Source organism: Hirundo rustica, chromosome Z, assembly GCF_015227805.2.
Source record: "Hirundo rustica isolate bHirRus1 chromosome Z, bHirRus1.pri.v3, whole genome shotgun sequence".
Classification (NCBI taxonomy): domain Eukaryota; kingdom Metazoa; phylum Chordata; class Aves; order Passeriformes; family Hirundinidae; genus Hirundo; species Hirundo rustica.
This window is the reverse complement of record NC_053488.1, coordinates 82,231,780-82,249,018: the sequence shown is the minus strand read 5'-3', so window position 1 is coordinate 82,249,018 and position 17,239 is coordinate 82,231,780. Positions and strand designations below refer to the sequence as shown.

General features: G+C 55.3%; 2 protein-coding genes across 10 annotated transcripts in view; one reads left to right on the top strand and one right to left on the bottom strand.

Annotated features, from left to right (window-relative positions):
* Window positions 1-942: 942 nt before the first annotated feature.
* On the top strand, window positions 943-4,330 carry TRMT10B (tRNA methyltransferase 10B). Its single transcript, XM_040091039.2, has 6 exons — window positions 943-1,461; window positions 1,623-1,775; window positions 2,133-2,211; window positions 2,517-2,584; window positions 2,797-2,920; window positions 3,687-4,330. Exons 1-6 carry the CDS (start codon window positions 943-945, stop codon window positions 3,878-3,880), a joined length of 1,137 nt encoding a protein of 378 aa, XP_039946973.1. The 3' UTR covers window positions 3,881-4,330.
* Window position 4,331: 1 nt separating this feature from the next.
* Window positions 4,332-17,239, bottom strand: part of FRMPD1 (FERM and PDZ domain containing 1) — a 35,779-nt gene continuing 22,871 nt past the window's right edge. For all 9 annotated transcript variants that reach the window (XM_040090719.2, XM_058424023.1, XM_058424024.1 and 6 more), the window contains 10 exons: window positions 17,115-17,210; window positions 15,202-15,327; window positions 13,953-14,072; window positions 13,571-13,707; window positions 12,316-12,442; window positions 11,881-11,976; window positions 10,760-10,942; window positions 10,211-10,358; window positions 9,046-9,789; window positions 4,332-8,049 (listed from right to left, as the gene is read on the bottom strand). In XM_040090719.2, the coding sequence (XP_039946653.1) occupies window positions 5,816-8,049; window positions 9,046-9,789; window positions 10,211-10,358; window positions 10,760-10,942; window positions 11,881-11,976; window positions 12,316-12,442; window positions 13,571-13,707; window positions 13,953-14,072; window positions 15,202-15,327; window positions 17,115-17,210 (4,011 nt within the window). In that variant the 3' untranslated portion in view covers window positions 4,332-5,815. The remainder of the gene's footprint in view (window positions 8,050-9,045; window positions 9,790-10,210; window positions 10,359-10,759; window positions 10,943-11,880; window positions 11,977-12,315; window positions 12,443-13,570; window positions 13,708-13,952; window positions 14,073-15,201; window positions 15,328-17,114; window positions 17,211-17,239) is intronic.

The following is a 17,239-nucleotide window of genomic DNA, read 5'->3' as shown; positions in this document are numbered from 1 at the left end:
GGGCTGGAAGGAGTTTCCAGTAAGTGCTGCGTGCCTCAGTGCCCAGTCAGATCTGTGCTGGACCTGACTGAACATCCTGGTTTTGGTGGGGTTGGGTTAATTTCTTCCCGAGGGTTGCAGTGCCATATTCTGCATTCCGGGTGAGGATAATGCTCATCGTATGTGGATGTTGTGGCTGCTGCTGGGCAGTGCTAACCCTGCCAAGGGCCTTTCAGCTTCTTCTGCCCCTGACAGCAAGCAGGCCGGGGGGTTACAGCCAAGACAGCTGATCCCAGCTGGGTCAGATTTTATTTAAATCCCCTCCCTTTACGTTTCCCCACTTTACATACTGAGCACAGTGCCGTACAGTGTAGGATGCAGGTCTCCAGGCCATCGGAGCTGTCGGGGGCGCTGCTGCTCATGACCTGGCCTGGCATCACCGGTCGGCTTCCTGCAATTCCAGCCAGAAGGCTGGGCTCGTCATGCAATTCTTCCACTTTTTCCAAATCAGAAGTAGTTTTTTGGGATTCATTGACTATCCAAATTCCATCTGCTTATGATTTTTTCCATAGACACAGAAGAATGGGACAGAAAAGGGAGAATAACGATGGAAGAATTAGAATATACAAAACAAGCGGTGCACGATGGAGGAGCATCCCTGGGAAGTTGTCCCAGACTGACAATGCCCGTGGCATCCGTTGTGTGAACTGTTGACTCAACATGGCGACAAACAGGGAAACCACTTCAGGACGAAACTTTTGGGGAAGCGCGCGAAGCACTTTGTGCCACTGACAGCCGAGACGCCCCTCACGGACCGGCACAGGAGCCGATCTGCTCGGAAGGAGAACGGGCACCGGGAGCCGCGGACTCCGCGGGGAAGCTGTCGGCCGGCCCGGGCGGAGCCGCACTGCGGGGGGACGGGCGGACCCGCCCCGCGCCCGCCCCTTCCGCGCCCGCAGCGCGATGGAGTCCGGCTCGGCGGCGGGGACGGAGGCGGCGGCGAGCGAGGCGGAGGCGGCGGTGGTGGCAGAGGCGCTGCGGCTGCTGCGGATCGAGCCCTCGGCCGATCCCGGCGCGGGGCGGGCCGACGGCGCCGCGGGACCGTGCTCGGTGCGTGCGGCGGGGCCGCGCTCGGTGCTCGGTGCGTGCGGCGGGACCCCGCGCCGGGCCCCTCTGAGCGCCGTGCCCGCTTCCCTTCCGCAGAGGAACGCGCTGCGGAAGCGGCGGCGCTGGCAGCGGGTTCTCGCCGCCCGGCGCGGGAAGCGGCAGCAGGAGCGGCAGCGCCGCCGGGCGCGGCGAGCAGCGGCGGACGGGGACGGCCCGAGGCCGGCGCTCGGCAGCGGCCCCGCCGGGCCCGTGCCGCCCTCCCTCCGCCGCGGGAGGGTCCCGGCTGCCCTGGCCGCGGAGCGGCTGCTGGAGGCGCGGGCGGCGGGGCCGCGGCTGTGCGTGGACCTCGGCGTGGGCGGCAGCATGACCGAGAAGGTGCGGGGGTCCCGGGGGCTGCTCGGGTGTACGGGGAGGTGCTCGGGGTCCCGGACGGGCCGCGCTCCGCGTGTGCCCGGCCCAGCTGCTGGCGGGGCAGCGGGAGGTCGGCGGGACCGTCAGCCCCAGGCTCCGGGTCACCGTCCCGCTCTGTCCCCAAGGAGAGCGGCCGCCTCGCCTCCCAGATCCGGAGGCTCTACGGGGCGAACCGCCGCGCGGCTCGGCCCTTCTGGCTGTGCCTGACGGAGTTCGCGGCGGGGACGCCGATCTATGAGCAGTGCTTCCGCATGAACGACGGCTTCGCTGGATACCTGGTGAGGGTCTGGCGCGGGATCGGGGGAGAGCTCAGCCCTGTGCCCTGCATCTTATTTTACATTAGTCAATTGTTGCTGCTCTCCTTTTCTCAAAGCACCCTGAGAACTTTTGATGAGGACAAAATTTAATGGAGTTTTTAAGTGTGTTGATCAGAGCCCAGAACAGAAACATTGTTCAACTGAAAAAGAAGAACCCTGGGTCACTGGAGATCTGTAGGATGTACAGGACCTTTAGGAGTTTGTATGTCCAGAGCAGTAGTGTCAGTCCTGGGATATCTCTGGGATGGGAGAGGGGCTTTGTTCTGGCAGATGTACCTTAGGCTAATGGGCTGCTTCAATCTGTCTTCTGTTTTCAAGATGGATACAACTCCAGAGAGTTACCTGGACCTGTTTCCTTTGGAGACCATTGTTTACCTCACTCCGGACTCTGAGAACGGTAAATATTTCACATGCTTTAGGCAAAGGGAGAGCCAGGGTAAAAGGTTGACTTTTAGAAATTTCTTTCTGAGGTCCTTCTATGCTTCAGGCAAGTTGTTCCTCACACGGGCTGCCTCACATTGTATGAGACATGCTGTATGCTCAGATCTGGTGCTGGTGGGACCTGTGTGCTCCCAGGCCACAGCCCCCAGGGTGAGGAGGCTCTGCCCACTGCTGTCCTTGGGAGTGAGGTCTGCTGGGAGAGCACTGTCCTGCAGGTTTGACTGCTGTGTGGTGGTGAGCCAGTGTGTGTCCTGTTTCTAGTCCTTGAAGACATCGATCCGGACAAAGTGTACGTGCTGGGAGGACTGGTGGATGAGAGCATTCACAAGGTGCGTGGTGCCTGCCCCATGAGCAGAGACATCCCAGTGCTGTGGCTGCCTCCACCATCCCTTTTTCCTCACGTTCTGCTTGGACCCAGCAGGGAGCTGGGAGAGGCTGCAGCAGTGTGGGTGCCACAAGTCCCAGGGCAGGTTTTGGCTCTGTGGCTGCTCAGGCCACACATGTGAGGCCGTGTGTCAGCATGTCCACATGTCCCCTGCAGCAGCTGACCCTGCGGAGGGCTCGGGAGCAGAGCTTGCAGACAGCCCGTCTCCCCATCCGCGAGTACATGGTGAAAGCCCCCAATGCCAGGAACTACCACTCCGAGACGCTGGCCATCAACCAGGGTGAGGGGCTGCCTGGGGGCTGGAGGGTCACACGGGAGTCTGGTGTGATCCAAAGGCCAGGTGTGATCCCCTGCTCCTGGGAAGCTGTGCATGAGATGGGACAGTTGGGTGGAAGGGTGCTGGGCTGCTGTTGGGACAGGCCACAGAGGGATGGGACTTCTGAGGCCTGTGCCACCTCAGCCAAGTCTGACAATGGCAGGGATGGGTGTTGGTGTCCTGTACCACCATGGGCTGGCACACCTGATCACAGCAGAGCATGTGCTCGTGCTCCTTCACCTCGGCAAGGTGAATGTCTCTCTATTGGTGACTGCAAGAGGGGCTCATGAGCCACGCCAGCTCATCGAAGTTTTTACCCCTGACATGAGGATTGTGTTGTTACTCCATGGACACAAAGCAGGGGAAGTGGCTGGGGGCTCTGTGTGCCCAAGGGGTGGGGTATCCTTGCCTGGGAGTGATAGTGGGACCTCAGCCAGTGTGGCTCACTACAGGGGGGACACTGGTAAGTGGCACGTCAGCCAAAACTGATGGGGGCACCTCACTGTAGTTGACGCAGCCACTGCTTTGCGGAGAGCTCCCTAAAATCCTCTCCAAAACACCTGTCTGCCCCTAGGTAAGCTGCCTCAAGCACCAGCTCACCAGGTGTTAAGTAGGGGACCTTCTGTGGGTCAGCCATCATCACCTCCCTCATGTTTGATGGGTGTGTGTAGAGCTGCTGGCATCATTGTCACAGCACGTGTGTGACACAGCATCTCTCTGCTCCTGACAGTCTTTGACATCCTGTCCACCTACTACGAGACGCGGAGCTGGCCAGCAGCTCTGAGGGCTGGAGTTTCTTCTGGAAAAGGCTACGTGCTACTGGATACAACGGAACAGGTGGAAACACTCCAGTGCGCCACTGCTGCCCAAGAAAACTCTTTATTTTGTGATAAGGAGTTGCACAGGCGGGAAGCACCAGCATGAATGTGCACAGGAGACAACTGTTTCCAGCAGTGTGAGGACCTTGTTGGAGCAACGCCTTCTACCTCAGGAATGTGGTGCTGGACATCCCCCATGCCCCTGAGCAGGAAAGAAAAGCTGGTGGAGCCTAGTATCAAGTGAAAACTGACAGGAATTCAGTTTTGCTTCTTTGCAGCTGATTGATTGTGACTCCTGCACCTACACTTGTTCTGGGATGGGAGGAGAGCTTTAAGGTGTTTTCTTCATTTCATTGAAACAGAGAGTAATATGAAGTTAGGATTGCAAAGCTTATGGGCAAGGAGAACCCCCTACCATGGGACAAGACAGTGCTGTTCCTGCAGGAGATTGCGGGATGGGGAGAAGCTTCCAAGGGCACTATGTCCCAACAGCTTAAACCCAGTGAAGACTTGGTGAGTTGTTGAAGCCCTTGGCTAGTTGTATGCATCTAAGATAAAATAAAAGGTTTAGATCCCCATTATTATGATGAGTTAATGATGAGTGGTACCTCGTCACCCCTGACACACACAGGTCCCTGACCCCATGTCCCTGCTGGGAGGTACCTGGGCCTGGCTGTGCCCTGCACAGAGCAGTGTCACATGCCACAGCCACAGCAGGAAGTGTGCAGTGTGGTGCAGCTGAGTCCATACATTACCTCAGCCATTGCTGCCAAAAGAGCCCCTCATGGCCAGTGGCAGCAGGACCTGAAAGTCATCTGAGGTAAATTTGGTTATGGGTTTTCATTCCTCTTTCACAGCAAGACCCTTTCACAGCCCTGGGGCTCAAGTCCAAGTGTGTGCGACAGTGGGTCTGCAGGAGCAGTTGGGAGCTGCTGTGGTTTAACCCAAGCCAGGGGTTTACCTGAGGTTAAGCCACAACAGGGACTCCAAGTGTCACGGTGTCAGTGTTGTCCAGTGCCTGTTGCTGTGCACTGGCGGCTCTTGGCAAGCTGGGTGTGGAAATGGTCCCCTTCAGTGTCCCAGAGACAGGGGACAGTCCTGTCCCCATAGTGCCTGGAGAGACGTGCCATCACTCAAGCCCACCCATGCCCCTCAGCTGCCTAGTGCAGAGCCCCTGGGCTGCAGCAGCAGCTCCTTGGGGAAAGGCAGTCATTCCCCAATATCCCCAGGCTGGACCTCAGCAACGAGGGACTGGCCTCTGCCCCTCCATCCAAGGGTACTGCAGTGCTGCCTCGCAGGAATGCACAGCAAAACCACCTTGCAGCTCACAGCTGACCAAGGTGAGCTGCACCTGCTGGGAGGGGGACAGGGCTGATCCTCGCTGGGGTCCCTGCACAGCTCTGACTGCAGCATTACGGTGTCGGGGCTTGCCCTTTCTTCTGGCAGACACAAAGCCGTGAGCTGCTTCGATGGTAGGTGGGAGCTCACATGGGCCTGTCTGGCTCACCAGCACGGGGCAGCAGAGCAGCTGCTGACACAGGAACCGCACGGAGCAGCACTGCTGCCACCTCGGCTGGGATGACCTTCTCTGGCTAAGGAAAAGCAGCTGAATATGGGATCTGTGTTCCCTCGGCCACAGAAGGTGGAGAAACCCACCTGGGGTCCATCACATTCGGCCAGGGTGGGGTTGGATGTCCCTTTAGTCCAGAGCCTGCCTGGAGAGCAGAGTGAAAGGCTCCCACTCTTCCTCGTGAGTAACACAGGCCATTAAGCATCAAAGGCAGCTGAGACAGCACCGTGAGACTGACCCCCTGCACAGCCTGTGGGAGGCAAAGGACAAGCCCTGGGCAAGACACACACTGCAGTGTTCCAAGAGCACCTGGGGCATGGCTGCTCTTGGGGAGCCCAGCCAGCGGGTGTGGGTACATTTTCCCATGGCCATCGTGGGCTAAACATTGTCTGGGGAGAGCCCGAGGTGGACAGAGTGCGCACATCTGGGCTCTGTCCCTCTCAATGCCCTCGTGTGCCCCTACGCCACCTGTCACAGCCATGGGGATGCCCTGAACTGCTGCAGGAGACAGAAGATGGCAGCTGATAGGGCTGTGTGCTGGCGGGCAAGGAGCTTGGTGCCCAATTCAGGGCAGACCTGCCCATGGAGCTGCTGGTGCAGAGCCTGCACCAGCTGCTGGTAGGTGCCCACCACATCCCCCAGCGCAGCTCCCAGCTCCTGCTGTCTCTGCCTGCACTGCTGGCAGTGTGTCACCTGGAAGCAGGTCACTGCCAGGTGAACCAGGCGGTCAAACGTTGCTCTCAGTGCACACTGCACCTCTGTGAGAGGCTGCTCCGTGCTCAGGAGTGCCTGGCAGCTGGACAGCAAGTCCTGGGAAGCCCAGCCAAGGGCACCCTTGCTCTCTGCACCCTGCTCTGCACATTGGTCATGCAGGTGGGTTGCCTGGTTCCCACAGAGCTTCCCTACAACCTCCTGAAGCTCCACAGTGTAGGCCAGGAAGCGGGAAAAATCTGCAGGGGTCATCCATGCCTGGTCCTTCAGCTGCCCAAGCACTCGGATGTGAGGATCCTGCCCCACCACATCCCCAGCAATGGAAACTGGGAAGCCACTCCCCGGGGTCCTGGGAAAGCTGAAGCTGCTGGATGGTGGGGTGGTGAGAGGTCCTGGAAACTGGGGGGGGCTGGTTTCATGCTCCCCCTGGTTGTGGGGCTGGGGGAAGCAGCTAATGTAGGGCAGTCGGCAGCCACAGCTGTCCAATCCACGGGGTGCTGGGGAACAGCCCAAGGGCCTGGCTGGGATGGGGGCCATAGGGGTCTGCTCACCCTCCTTGGGGTTAAAACAGAGGAAGGGGTATTTTGCAGCCCTGTGGTCTCCTGCTCCTTTCCCCAAGGGAACTGGAATTGAGGAGATGGAAAGCCCTGCAGATGAAGCCAGGCAGGAATCCTTCCCCAGCCCTGCAGACTGTTCTCTGGGAAGAGAAGCCTGTGCAAGCTGTGGCTCCTGCTGAGCCACATTTCCTGTGTCTCCTGTGGGCTGCCCTGAGCTGCTCACCAACTCCTTGCCAAAACCTGCTCCCACAGGAGATGTTGGCATCTTCCTTCCAACAGCACTGGTTCCCATGCACCTGCTGGTGGTCAGACAGGCCAAAGGCTCCAGTGGGTCATCGACCCTATCCTGCAGCAGGCTGCGTGACACAGGGTCAGTCCTCACCCCGAATGAGAGCCAGGAGAGGCGGGTGAGAACCCCCGAGGCACTGCCGCAGTCTGCCAGGAGCTGGACGGCATCTGGGAACCCCGCATGGCCTTCGTGCACCTTCCTCAGGGTCTCCCCATTCACCACCTGTCGGCTCCTGTCCCGGGACACAGTCCCCTCACTGCTGCTGCTGGCATGGCACTGACCATCAGCACTGCCCCCACCACCAGCACTGCCCTTGCCAATGATACAGCTCTGACCATCGTCTTTGCTCTCCTGACAGGGAGCCAGGGAAGGCTCCACAGTCACAAGGAGTGGCCCCTGGTCCTGGGCCAGGTCCCAGGAAGGGGCCGTGCTGGGGCCAGGAGCCGATGGCAGCAGCAGGAGTTTGTCAGAGGGGCAGTCAACAGCAGAGGGCACAACACTGGCCTTGTGCTGAGTGGCCACCACCTCACTCCCCTCCTCCTGTGCCCCTTGGGTCTGCCAGCCTCCAGCGGGCACACAGCTCTCCTCGCTCAGATACCTGGGATCCATCTCCACTGGGGAGCTTTCCTGGGCAGCTCCACTCTGACCTCTGGGAAGGGGTTCTAGGGACAGCAAAGGAGGCTGTTCTGGCTGGATGCTGTTGTCCTCATCCCCACACTGGTCACCAGGATGGTGAATGTTCGAAATGGAGGAAACCAGCCATTCCATCACTGACTTTGTCTCCGTGGTGTCAGGCTCCACGTCCATCAGATCAGAGCAGGCGTCTGTGCCAGCAGTGTCTCTCTGGGCCTGGGTGGCCACAGGAAGCCTGATCTCCATGTCCTTCCCTGTGTCCTCTCTAGAGGGTTGAGTGGGTGGCCAGGAGCAGCAACGCTGTGGAGAGCCCAGGAGAGCCGCAGGGAAACTGACCTGGGAGGTGTAATCAGTTTTCAGGAAGGACCTTCTCTTCCTCAGGCTCTTGGTGTAGGTCAGCTCCTTCTCCTGCCCGTGCTTCTCCCTCATCAATGGGTCCTCCCCCAACATATAGCACCTCAGCCTCTTTGGGATGCAGGAGTTCTCTGTGCCGTTCCAGGATGCCGTATCATAGCCTGATGGCAAGAAAAAAAAAATGGAAATTGGGAAATAATCCAGGGCAGCAGAATACCCACATGCCTACACAGTGGGCCAAAAAGCTCCTGGCACAGGATTTGGAATCACAGGCACAAATGTCCAGCAGCAATGCCTGGCTCCCGAGGGCAAAACGAAATGGTCTCTCCTGATCAAGTACCTACCCAGAGTCAGATGTCAAGAAAAAGGCAGAGCCTGGGTGTGTGTCTACAAAGACTAAAGCCCAGGGTTAGTTAGCCCAGTGGGCTCTGGAGTCACTTCACCTGAAGGCAGGTGTGGCTGTAATTCCCCACTTAAATCTGGGGACAGCAGCAGCTTTACGAGAGCACTGCCCACAGCCGTAGGCTTATCAGCAAATAGAAACATGGTCAGAGGGTCCCGGCTGGATATTTAGATGATAACAATTTCCAGATAGGACAGTTTTTTGCCTGAACACAGTACAGTGACTGTGCATTACTATAAAAGCCAAAACTGTTCTAATGACATGAATCAAATTCTTAAGAGGTTCAGTTAATTCTGAAAGAGTTGATTACTTCAGAAACAAGAATCCTCCTATTTCTGAGGAAATACAATGGCCAGGGAGCTGCCCAGCCCTGGGAATCCTTGACCCAGCTCTGTAACAAGCCTCTGACCTGAACACGACCTTTGATCTTGGGGGTTCGTGTAACAATGTTTTACATGTTTGGGGTCTCCTTAGCTGAGAGGAAGAGAGTAGAGATTCCAGAAGGCAACTCCTCTGAAAACTGACTTTTCCCAACACCCAGCATTTGCACGTGATAAACAAATCCTCCTGCAGTGTCACTGTCACGGGGCTGAGGAGTGGCCTGTGAAGAATGGGTGTTCAAAGGTCCTTCAAAAGTCCTGGAGAAGCTACTAGGAGCTGGAAGGTGAGCCCCGCAGGCGGCCCTGGGGAGCAGAGGCAGCACCCCAGCCCGGCAGTGGGAGGGAGGACCTGCGGCCCGCGGGTGTGCCTTTACCTGCCAGCGTGTCCGGAGGGCTGAGCCTGTCCGCAGCATCGTAGAACTCCTCCTCGGAGCTGGAGTCACTGAAGCCCGGGGGTGGCCTCAGGACGAGGTCGCTGTCCCCTGCGCTGCGCCGTTCCTGGGCTGAAGCACCGTGCCCCGGGCCGGCGCCGCTGCCCTGCGCGCTGGCCGCGGGGGATGTGCTGTAGCACAGGCTGTAGTAGCCCGTGGTGTCCACCTCGGACAGCCTAGCCTCCAGAGTGGAGCCCTGCCCCGAGGGGCCGCCCCCGGGCCCCGCCTGCCCCGCCGGCGGCACCTGCAGGAAGCAAAAATAGTCCCCGGCTCCCGCCCCGGCGGGGCTCCCCGCGGCACACACCGGCACGAAGCTCCTGGCGGAGCTGCTCATCTCCTGCACGGTCGGCGTGTAAAAGTGGAACAGCTCTGGCCTGGAGGAAGAGCACGCTTCCAGCTCATCTTCCTCCAGCGCATCCATGGAGTCACTGGAGCCGCTCGTCTTGAACCCTCGGCTCTCGGTGTTGGCCGAGTCGGACGCCTCGGATGCGCTGTCGGTGGCGTTGTCACCCGTGTTCCGCGGGTCACCCGCTCCAGCCGGGGGCTCTGCGCTGCTCCCCCCGGGGCTGCAGGGCTCTCCCTGCCCCTCCGCACCGCCACACGCCACAGCGGTGTCCATGCGACGCTCCGAGGAGGAATCTAGGTCCCAGGAATCTTCAGAGTCGCTGCAGGCTCGGGATTCATACCCTGGGATTTAAACGAATTTGTCAGCCCATCGTGTGGGTGGGGAGGGGGTCAACCAGACCCTCCCCCGCGGGCCCCAGGGGGCTCAGCCCTCACCAGCTCACCGGCCAACAAGGGAGGGTGCAGCTGGACCTGTGGGGTGTTTCTAGCCCAGAGCAGCACCCTGGAGCTGCAGGGCAGCTGCCAGTTGACCCCTCGCCCCAAGCCTTGGTCTGCAACTCCCACAAGCCTGCAGCTACCACAGAATCGTGGCAGCATGAATGCTGGAAGAGCCCTCTAAGATCATCAAGTCTGGCCTTAATCATGTGCAGGTGCCACCACACAGCCCCGGGTTATTGCTGGAACAGGATGCTGTTCCCAGGAGCTAGGTCATCCACCCACTTCTTCCCCATCCTTTGAAAAAAAGAGGCTGTTTTTTTTAAACCTTCTTCAGCTGAGACACGGTGCAGTTGTTGTTTTTTCTCTCCCCAGGTAAATATGGACACGTTTGCATCCACAAAGAGTCTGTAGTAACCAACGATGAGGCAGACAAGATCCTTCGCACTATTTGATTCCAGCAGCAGAGTAAGCAGCTTTTTTTGGTTTGTTTTATTTTTTGGAGGTATGAGGGAGAAAAGGATAAAAAATATTAGAATAAACAAATATTGTTTGTACCACAGTCTGCAGGAACAGGCAGCACAAGGACAAGGCACCCCCTCTTGTCTCATACTTCCCTCAGTCTGATTTGCAGGAGGCACAGACAAAGAAGAGAAATTTATTTTTCTCGTCTTTTGTGCATCTCACTGATGCAGGAAGAATCACTTTTCCTCAGCAGGAACAATCACTTCCCTCTAGTAATTTTTTTAGTTCATCCAACGAGCTTTCCCTCCCAAGTCTATTCTAAGCCTTTTATCCTGGTGACACCCTCAGCCTTTGAGAAGAGCTGATGGTGCAGGTGACTCCCCTGTGCTTCTGTCTCCACACAGCCACTCACCTTCAGGTCCTGCAGGTAGATCTTGACAGTGCTCACTCGCTCAGACTCCTCGCTGAGCTCCACCCTGCTGATGCTGGGGAACTCTGCCAGGCTGGTGATGATGTTGAGCTTGCTGTTGATGATCTGGCTCACGCCATGCTTGGCGCCCACCAGCAATGCCACGTACGACTCCCTGTCCTGCAGCTGTAGGGGCAGAGGTTAAACCTGTCAATAAAGCCCGGGCAGGGACCCCTTCAGCTGTGTTGGGCAGGGACCCCTCGGCCCCCTGACCTCCTGTAGGATCTCAGCACTGACTCTCTTTGCAGCTGGGCTGCCACAGGAGCCTGCTTCCCTGCTCTCTACCCTGCACAGGGACCAGCAGCTTCCCATGGCCCCAGGGATGCACCAGCCACCTGGAAGACCCAGAAACATGATTGGCAGCAAGTGGTCTGCTGTAGCAGTGTCACCTGGCAGCCCAGGGTGTCCCCATATGGACCTAATGAGACCTGCTGCAGCTGTAGAGTAGAAACTTCATAAAGACATTTCTGGGGTTGGAAGAAATATCAATTCTTTCTGCTAGGGTGAGATCCTTAACGCAAAATGAATTAACGCACATATAATCTGGCAGAAATTGTTCAATTTGCATGTAGGTGTAAACTCTAGCATTACTGTTACCCATGGGTGAGTTCTTGCTCTGGTACAGACCCACCAACATCGCTTAGCTCCCTGTGCGACACAGCATGTGTTTCGCAGCTCAGCACAGACCCAGGTGGAGACGGACAGAAAAATCAACCCAAGAAGCTTGTAAAAAGAGTTCTTTTTTACAGTGAGGTTTAAATATTTCCAGTATATATATATATTTTTTAGGAGTTTGCAGCCTCCCCAGATTTCTCAAGTACTTTATAAAACACAAAATATAGACAGGGGTTATCTGAAGAGCAAGAGTCACAGCTTTCAATTAGAAAAACATGCATACCTATTCTGTAGGCTGGTGTGTGTTGTGGACACTTTAACGGAATTATGCTGAGTTTCTCCAGCAGAGCCCCTTACCAGCGTTTACCACGATATCCCAAGACAGGGAGAAGCATTGTGGCCAGTAGGAGTGCATGCCAAAAGCAATTACATAAACAAACAGCTCATACCATCATGGTGGCATTGAAGATCTTTCCACTGTACATCTTCAGCTCTCCCAGGATCTGTAGGTAGCTCAGGCGCACCTGGGCTGCTGTGAGCGTGTGCTTCGTTTGGCAAAAGAGGAAACACAGTTTTGAAACAGTTACTGCAGGCAGCTGCAGGATGGAGACATTCTGCCATGCAGGACTGGGTGTCTGACCAACATATCAAGCTCAGTCTGGACAGGCAACAGAGTGTCCATGGACCAACCCACATGGCCCACTGGGCATCTGGCAGCCTACAGCAATGTGCAGTGGGACAGGCAGTGCAGGGAGATCAGGGAGTGAGGGCACAGGGAATGAGAAGCAGGAGAAAAGCCCTAGGTGATATGCAGGGAGGAGACCAACAGGGGGAGGACACTGCCACCACCCCAGGGGCATTGTCACCCGGGGCCCACACGCTACCTTCTGCCGAGGGTCCAGAAGCACCTGGTTCCGCTTCAGATGGTAGCTGATGGCTTTCTTGATGTCCTTCCCTCTCATGTTTCGAAGCAAGGTGGGTGAGATGAAGTTTTCGATTCCCCAGTCCCTCCTGGCAGAAAGAGAGAAGGTAGCACAGAGGGTTCCAGCCACACTGACCCCCAGCAGCACAGGACAGGGCAGAGGCAGCAGGCAGCCTTGGCAGGCTGTGACACACCCAGTGGCCCCGCTGGCTCAAATTCACTGCTACCTGCACCTGACACTAGGTCGGGACCAGGACTGGACAACGTGCACTTTGGTGCAAAATGGCCATTTTCACATGGTTTTGCAGGAGGTTATTCACAAGCTTCATTAGCAGACAGTCCCAATCTCCCCTCACCATCCAGAGGATGGAGATTCTCTCCTTGCATGCACCTTGCTTTGGTGACATGATTATGACATTTCAGCACATTCAGTTTCCTGGACCCAAAGCATGGGCCATATGTGCTGCTGGATAGTTTACTCAAACAAAGCAATAAACACCTGTGAGGTGAGAGCAGTGTAGCTGCCCCTTGTCCCCACTCCCTGCACACAGCTGTGCACATCTGGCTGCACACGAGACAGCCAGTGCCTGGTAATTAACCTGGTCACCACACCAGTGCCTGGTAATTAACAATGAGCTCATCACCACTGCCTGGAGCAGGGGCTTCTCTAGGGCAGGTGCAGTCCAAGAGCATCAACATGCAGCATGGCACACCTGCTCCTTCTGAAAGCATTTTTTGGTCATTTCCCCACAGATCCCAATACTTCACAGGATCTATCACTGCCCAAAGCAGGTATTTCTGGCACGCTTCTGGTCGATGAGAGATGTACTCACTGTGCTAAGTTGATGATTACATCCTCTCTCTCCAGATACTGCAATCAATACTGGCAGGAGCAGCTTGGGTAACCATCACTGCATGAGAGATCTGCCGTTTCAAGTCCCTGGCCTTGTGACAGATAAGACAGACCCTTCCTCTGCCTCGGGACACACCCATATGTTCACTGTCTGTACTGCTCAGGTAGCTCAGTGGGGTAAGGACAGGGAGGCCCACGAGGCAACCCTGCCCTAAAATGGACAGCACAGCCAAGAGGCTGCAGCTCCCTTTGGACTCCTGTGCAGAGCTAAACACAGGGCAAACAGCGAGCTGATGCCACTTTTAGGTGTCTTCTGCTTTGGCTGGGTTTAGTTACACCAGAACACAGAAGTCTGTGCACTTACTCGATGTATTTCAAGGACACTTTCTGTGGCTGAGCACATGCGTAGATCCTCTCCTGTATGTGCAGAGCAGCCAGACGTAACGCCACGCTGCACTTCATTTCCACAGCAAACCTTTCCTGGAGCACATCGCTGCAGCTCTGGGGCAAACAGAGCACAGAACAAGACCACCAACATGACACCATGCATCCAATTAAGGATATCACCGGCCAAGCATACAAGTTGATTTAAGAATTTAAGGCAAATTGAATTGAAATGCTTGGATTTTAGATGCTCTGCATTTCACGTCCATACAGCTGAGCTAGTCTGAGGCGTGCTCTGGTTTAAAGCAAAAATGAGAATGGGGTGAGATGGGAATCCTAAGCATGGCATGCCCCTGTGTCACCTGCAGGTACAGATATTCAAAGGCCACTGGGTCTTCCTGCAGGAGGTCCAAGGGGTCCTTGGGGACAAAGCACACTCTGAAGAGGCAGCGGTAGTCATGAGAGTCTCTTTTCTGGACCACCTGCAACAGAGAGAGGGCATCACATCACAAGCCCTCCCTCCACAAGTGCACAATGAGCCTTTGCTCTGCAAACCCACAGGAACAGTTTAATGCCATGGGCACGGGGATAATGCAGATTGTCCCTAACAAACACAAGGAGACTTCACTAGTGTTTGTAATTTTATCTCTGATTCTTCATCTGTTTTCTCTTCTCCCTGCAACAGCCCAGAAGCCCTTTGACAGCAACACTTCATTTAAATGCCCACTGATCCCATACACTTGCTGTGTGACCAGGACAGAGGCTTTGGGGCTGTGTGATAACAGCAGGGGAAGGGGCAGGCTGCTCTGCTTTGGAGTACAGTCACAAGACACAGCAGCCCTTAACAGACCCCTGAATCATCACTGTAATGTCAATACAAGGTCAAGACTCTGAGTTATACATCAGCATATTTTATTCTGGGCAAATCCTGCCCAGTGGAAATCCTCTGATCCATGTGCTCAGTGGTCTGACAGCATCAGCCACGGGGGGACTTGAACTCAATAATCCTTGTGTGTGCCTATATTCAGGATATTCAGTATAATTCCATGAACGCCTCTGCAGGGGACTGCCAACCAACAAACCCATCAGCACAGAGCTGAGATGCCTGAGCAGGCACTCCCTGACAAACCAGCACTACTGTTAGAGCAGCAGGATCACACAAGCTTGCCTCATGCTTACAGGACAAAACGTACTGACTCAGAATTTAATCCAAGTGGCCCCTGCCTGGGTGAATGCTTTGGCTACTGAGGGAACAGTAAATGAAGTCATGCACAGATACCTTAAAGCTGTTTCAAGGCTCAAGCACTCCTCTGCGGATGGGCCGATGTGACAGGTGGCACAAAGGATGTCATCCATGACTGCTCTCCATGGTCCAGGCAACACCAGCCCATGGGTACTGCTCTGTGTGTGTGGGCACTCAGGATGCTCCCAAAGTGCCCCTTCCCCAGGGATGTGGATGAACACCATGGCAGAAGTGGATGGCACCACTGGGGCTGAGCTGAGCTCACTGTTCTGGTGACACCTGCAGTGCTGGGTTCCCTCTGCTCCTCACTGGCCTCTGTTCCTGAGGGGCAGTGCCCCCCTGCAGGGCTGTGGGATGCATCTGCTCACCTGTGCAATGAGCTCCTCCTCGTGCAGCAGGTGGATCTTGGCCAGGTTGTACTGCTCCTCCAGCACCAGCGCGAAGTGGGCGATGCTGCGGATGGACAGCTTCTCCTGCAGCGTCAGCAGGATGTCCTGGCAGGGGCACAGGGGTCACACAGAGCTCAGATGTGGCACCAGTACTACTCACACACCACAGGGGGGACACTGCGTGACTCCAGCCTGCAGAACTGCAGAGGCATGGACAGACAGAGCACAACGCATCCCAGCAGGCCAAGGTGGAGAAGCTGCAGCTTTGCAAACTCCAAGGTGTCACAGGTATCAAATCCATTTCCTGGAGCTGCCTCTCCTGAGCTGCCTCACATTCAAAGTTTTACAGTTTTCAGCTAGGTTGTGTTGACTTGGGTCACCCTTGACCCAAGTGTTTGCTTTGTTTGTTATTCTAACTTTCCAGAACTCTGCAAGACTTTGAATCCCTGGAAGTGTCCAAGGCCAGGCTGGACAGGACCTGAAGCAAGTGAAAGGTGTCCCTGCCCATGGTAGGAGGTTGGAACTGGATCATCTCTAAGGTCCCTTCCAACCCAAATCTGTGATTCTGTGATTTGTGAAGAAGCTAAAAAGAAATGGTGAAAAACACTTCTCTCCAATAAACAAGAATTTGAGAGCATATTTGTAAAAATCTTACCAAATCTGACTGAAACTGGTGTTTCACTTTGTAACAGAGAATTCTGTCAATATTCTATCGGCTGTGGGAGTAACAAGGTTTACTTTTGACAAAAAGAAAAATACCACCTCAGGCTTGACTGCACACAAACTGAAACAGAGGCCCTCGGACTCATTCAAGCCTCTTGAGGCAAGCATAAATGTTTGACTCACCTCAGTTTTAAGCCAGGATGTCTCAAGATGCAGAGGAATTTCTGGAAACACCTAACTTGGGAAGCATTTTACTCATTTAGATGTTCCTGAAGGGCACTCATGAGGGCTGCTCTCAAACACAGGAAAAACTTGTTTCATGTCAGAGGTGAGAAACTCAAGTCAAAGATGAAGAGCTAATCCATCCTTTAGAAATTAAACCCTTGGGGATAGGCATTCAAATCTCTCCTCTCCTCATTTCAGTATTTTCCTTTTCTAGACCCTGCAACTCAAAAGACTTGCAAACACTTACTTGCCTGAGTGACAGATGTTTTAGTTACATTAAACCCTTGGGGACAGGCATTCAAATATCTCTTTACAACCCAACAAAACAATGGTTTTGTGAAGCTTAAATGAGCTAGACAAGCTCCTCCTTTTCCGAGGGAAGTTTTCACTGCATGATAAATTAAATCTCTCTGTGTTTCCCCTTAATATACTTTCAGGCTGATAGCCCCAGAATGTCCACCCATAATGAATCTCTCCCACAGCACCTGCACTGGTGCAGGACACTTTCTGTCCTCTAATTTATGACCTCCAACCACTGGCCATGGCCAAATCTTACTAAGTCCAACGTAAACACTGAGCAGCTACAACAATGAGGCCAGAAAAACTGGAGGTGTGTAAGACTCTGTCCAAGCACAGCAGTTATGGGAAGGGCTGGATCAATGGCTCTGCAGAGTAGCATTGTGTTTTCAGGGGAATGACGTTAGCCTGTCCGTGATGTCCCCAGCAGAAGTGATCTGAAGGAGGATCACTCTTCGTTCAGGAGGATCACTCCCTCCAGTGCTGCTCTTTCACCTCAGGGGGTTAATCAGTGCTCATGCCTCCAGAGAGAAACATCCTCACCAGGGCAGAAATGAGGCTGCAACTCAGAAAACCTGGGCTGGCCCAGAACCAGCCAGCAATACCAGCAGCTGGTCAATGCAACTGGGAGGCTGCAAGGGCCCTGCCTGCACCTTTGCTGGTGGCTTGGACTGGGGTGGTGGGAACAGTCTGCTGAGTATGCTTACCTTCACAGTGGTGCTCCTCTCAAACCTGAATGCCTTTGTCTGTCCATTCTCCAGGTACACCTTGAGAACATTGGGCATGAACAGGAGGGAGCTCCCCTGTAGAACAAAGGCAGCAGCTGGACCAT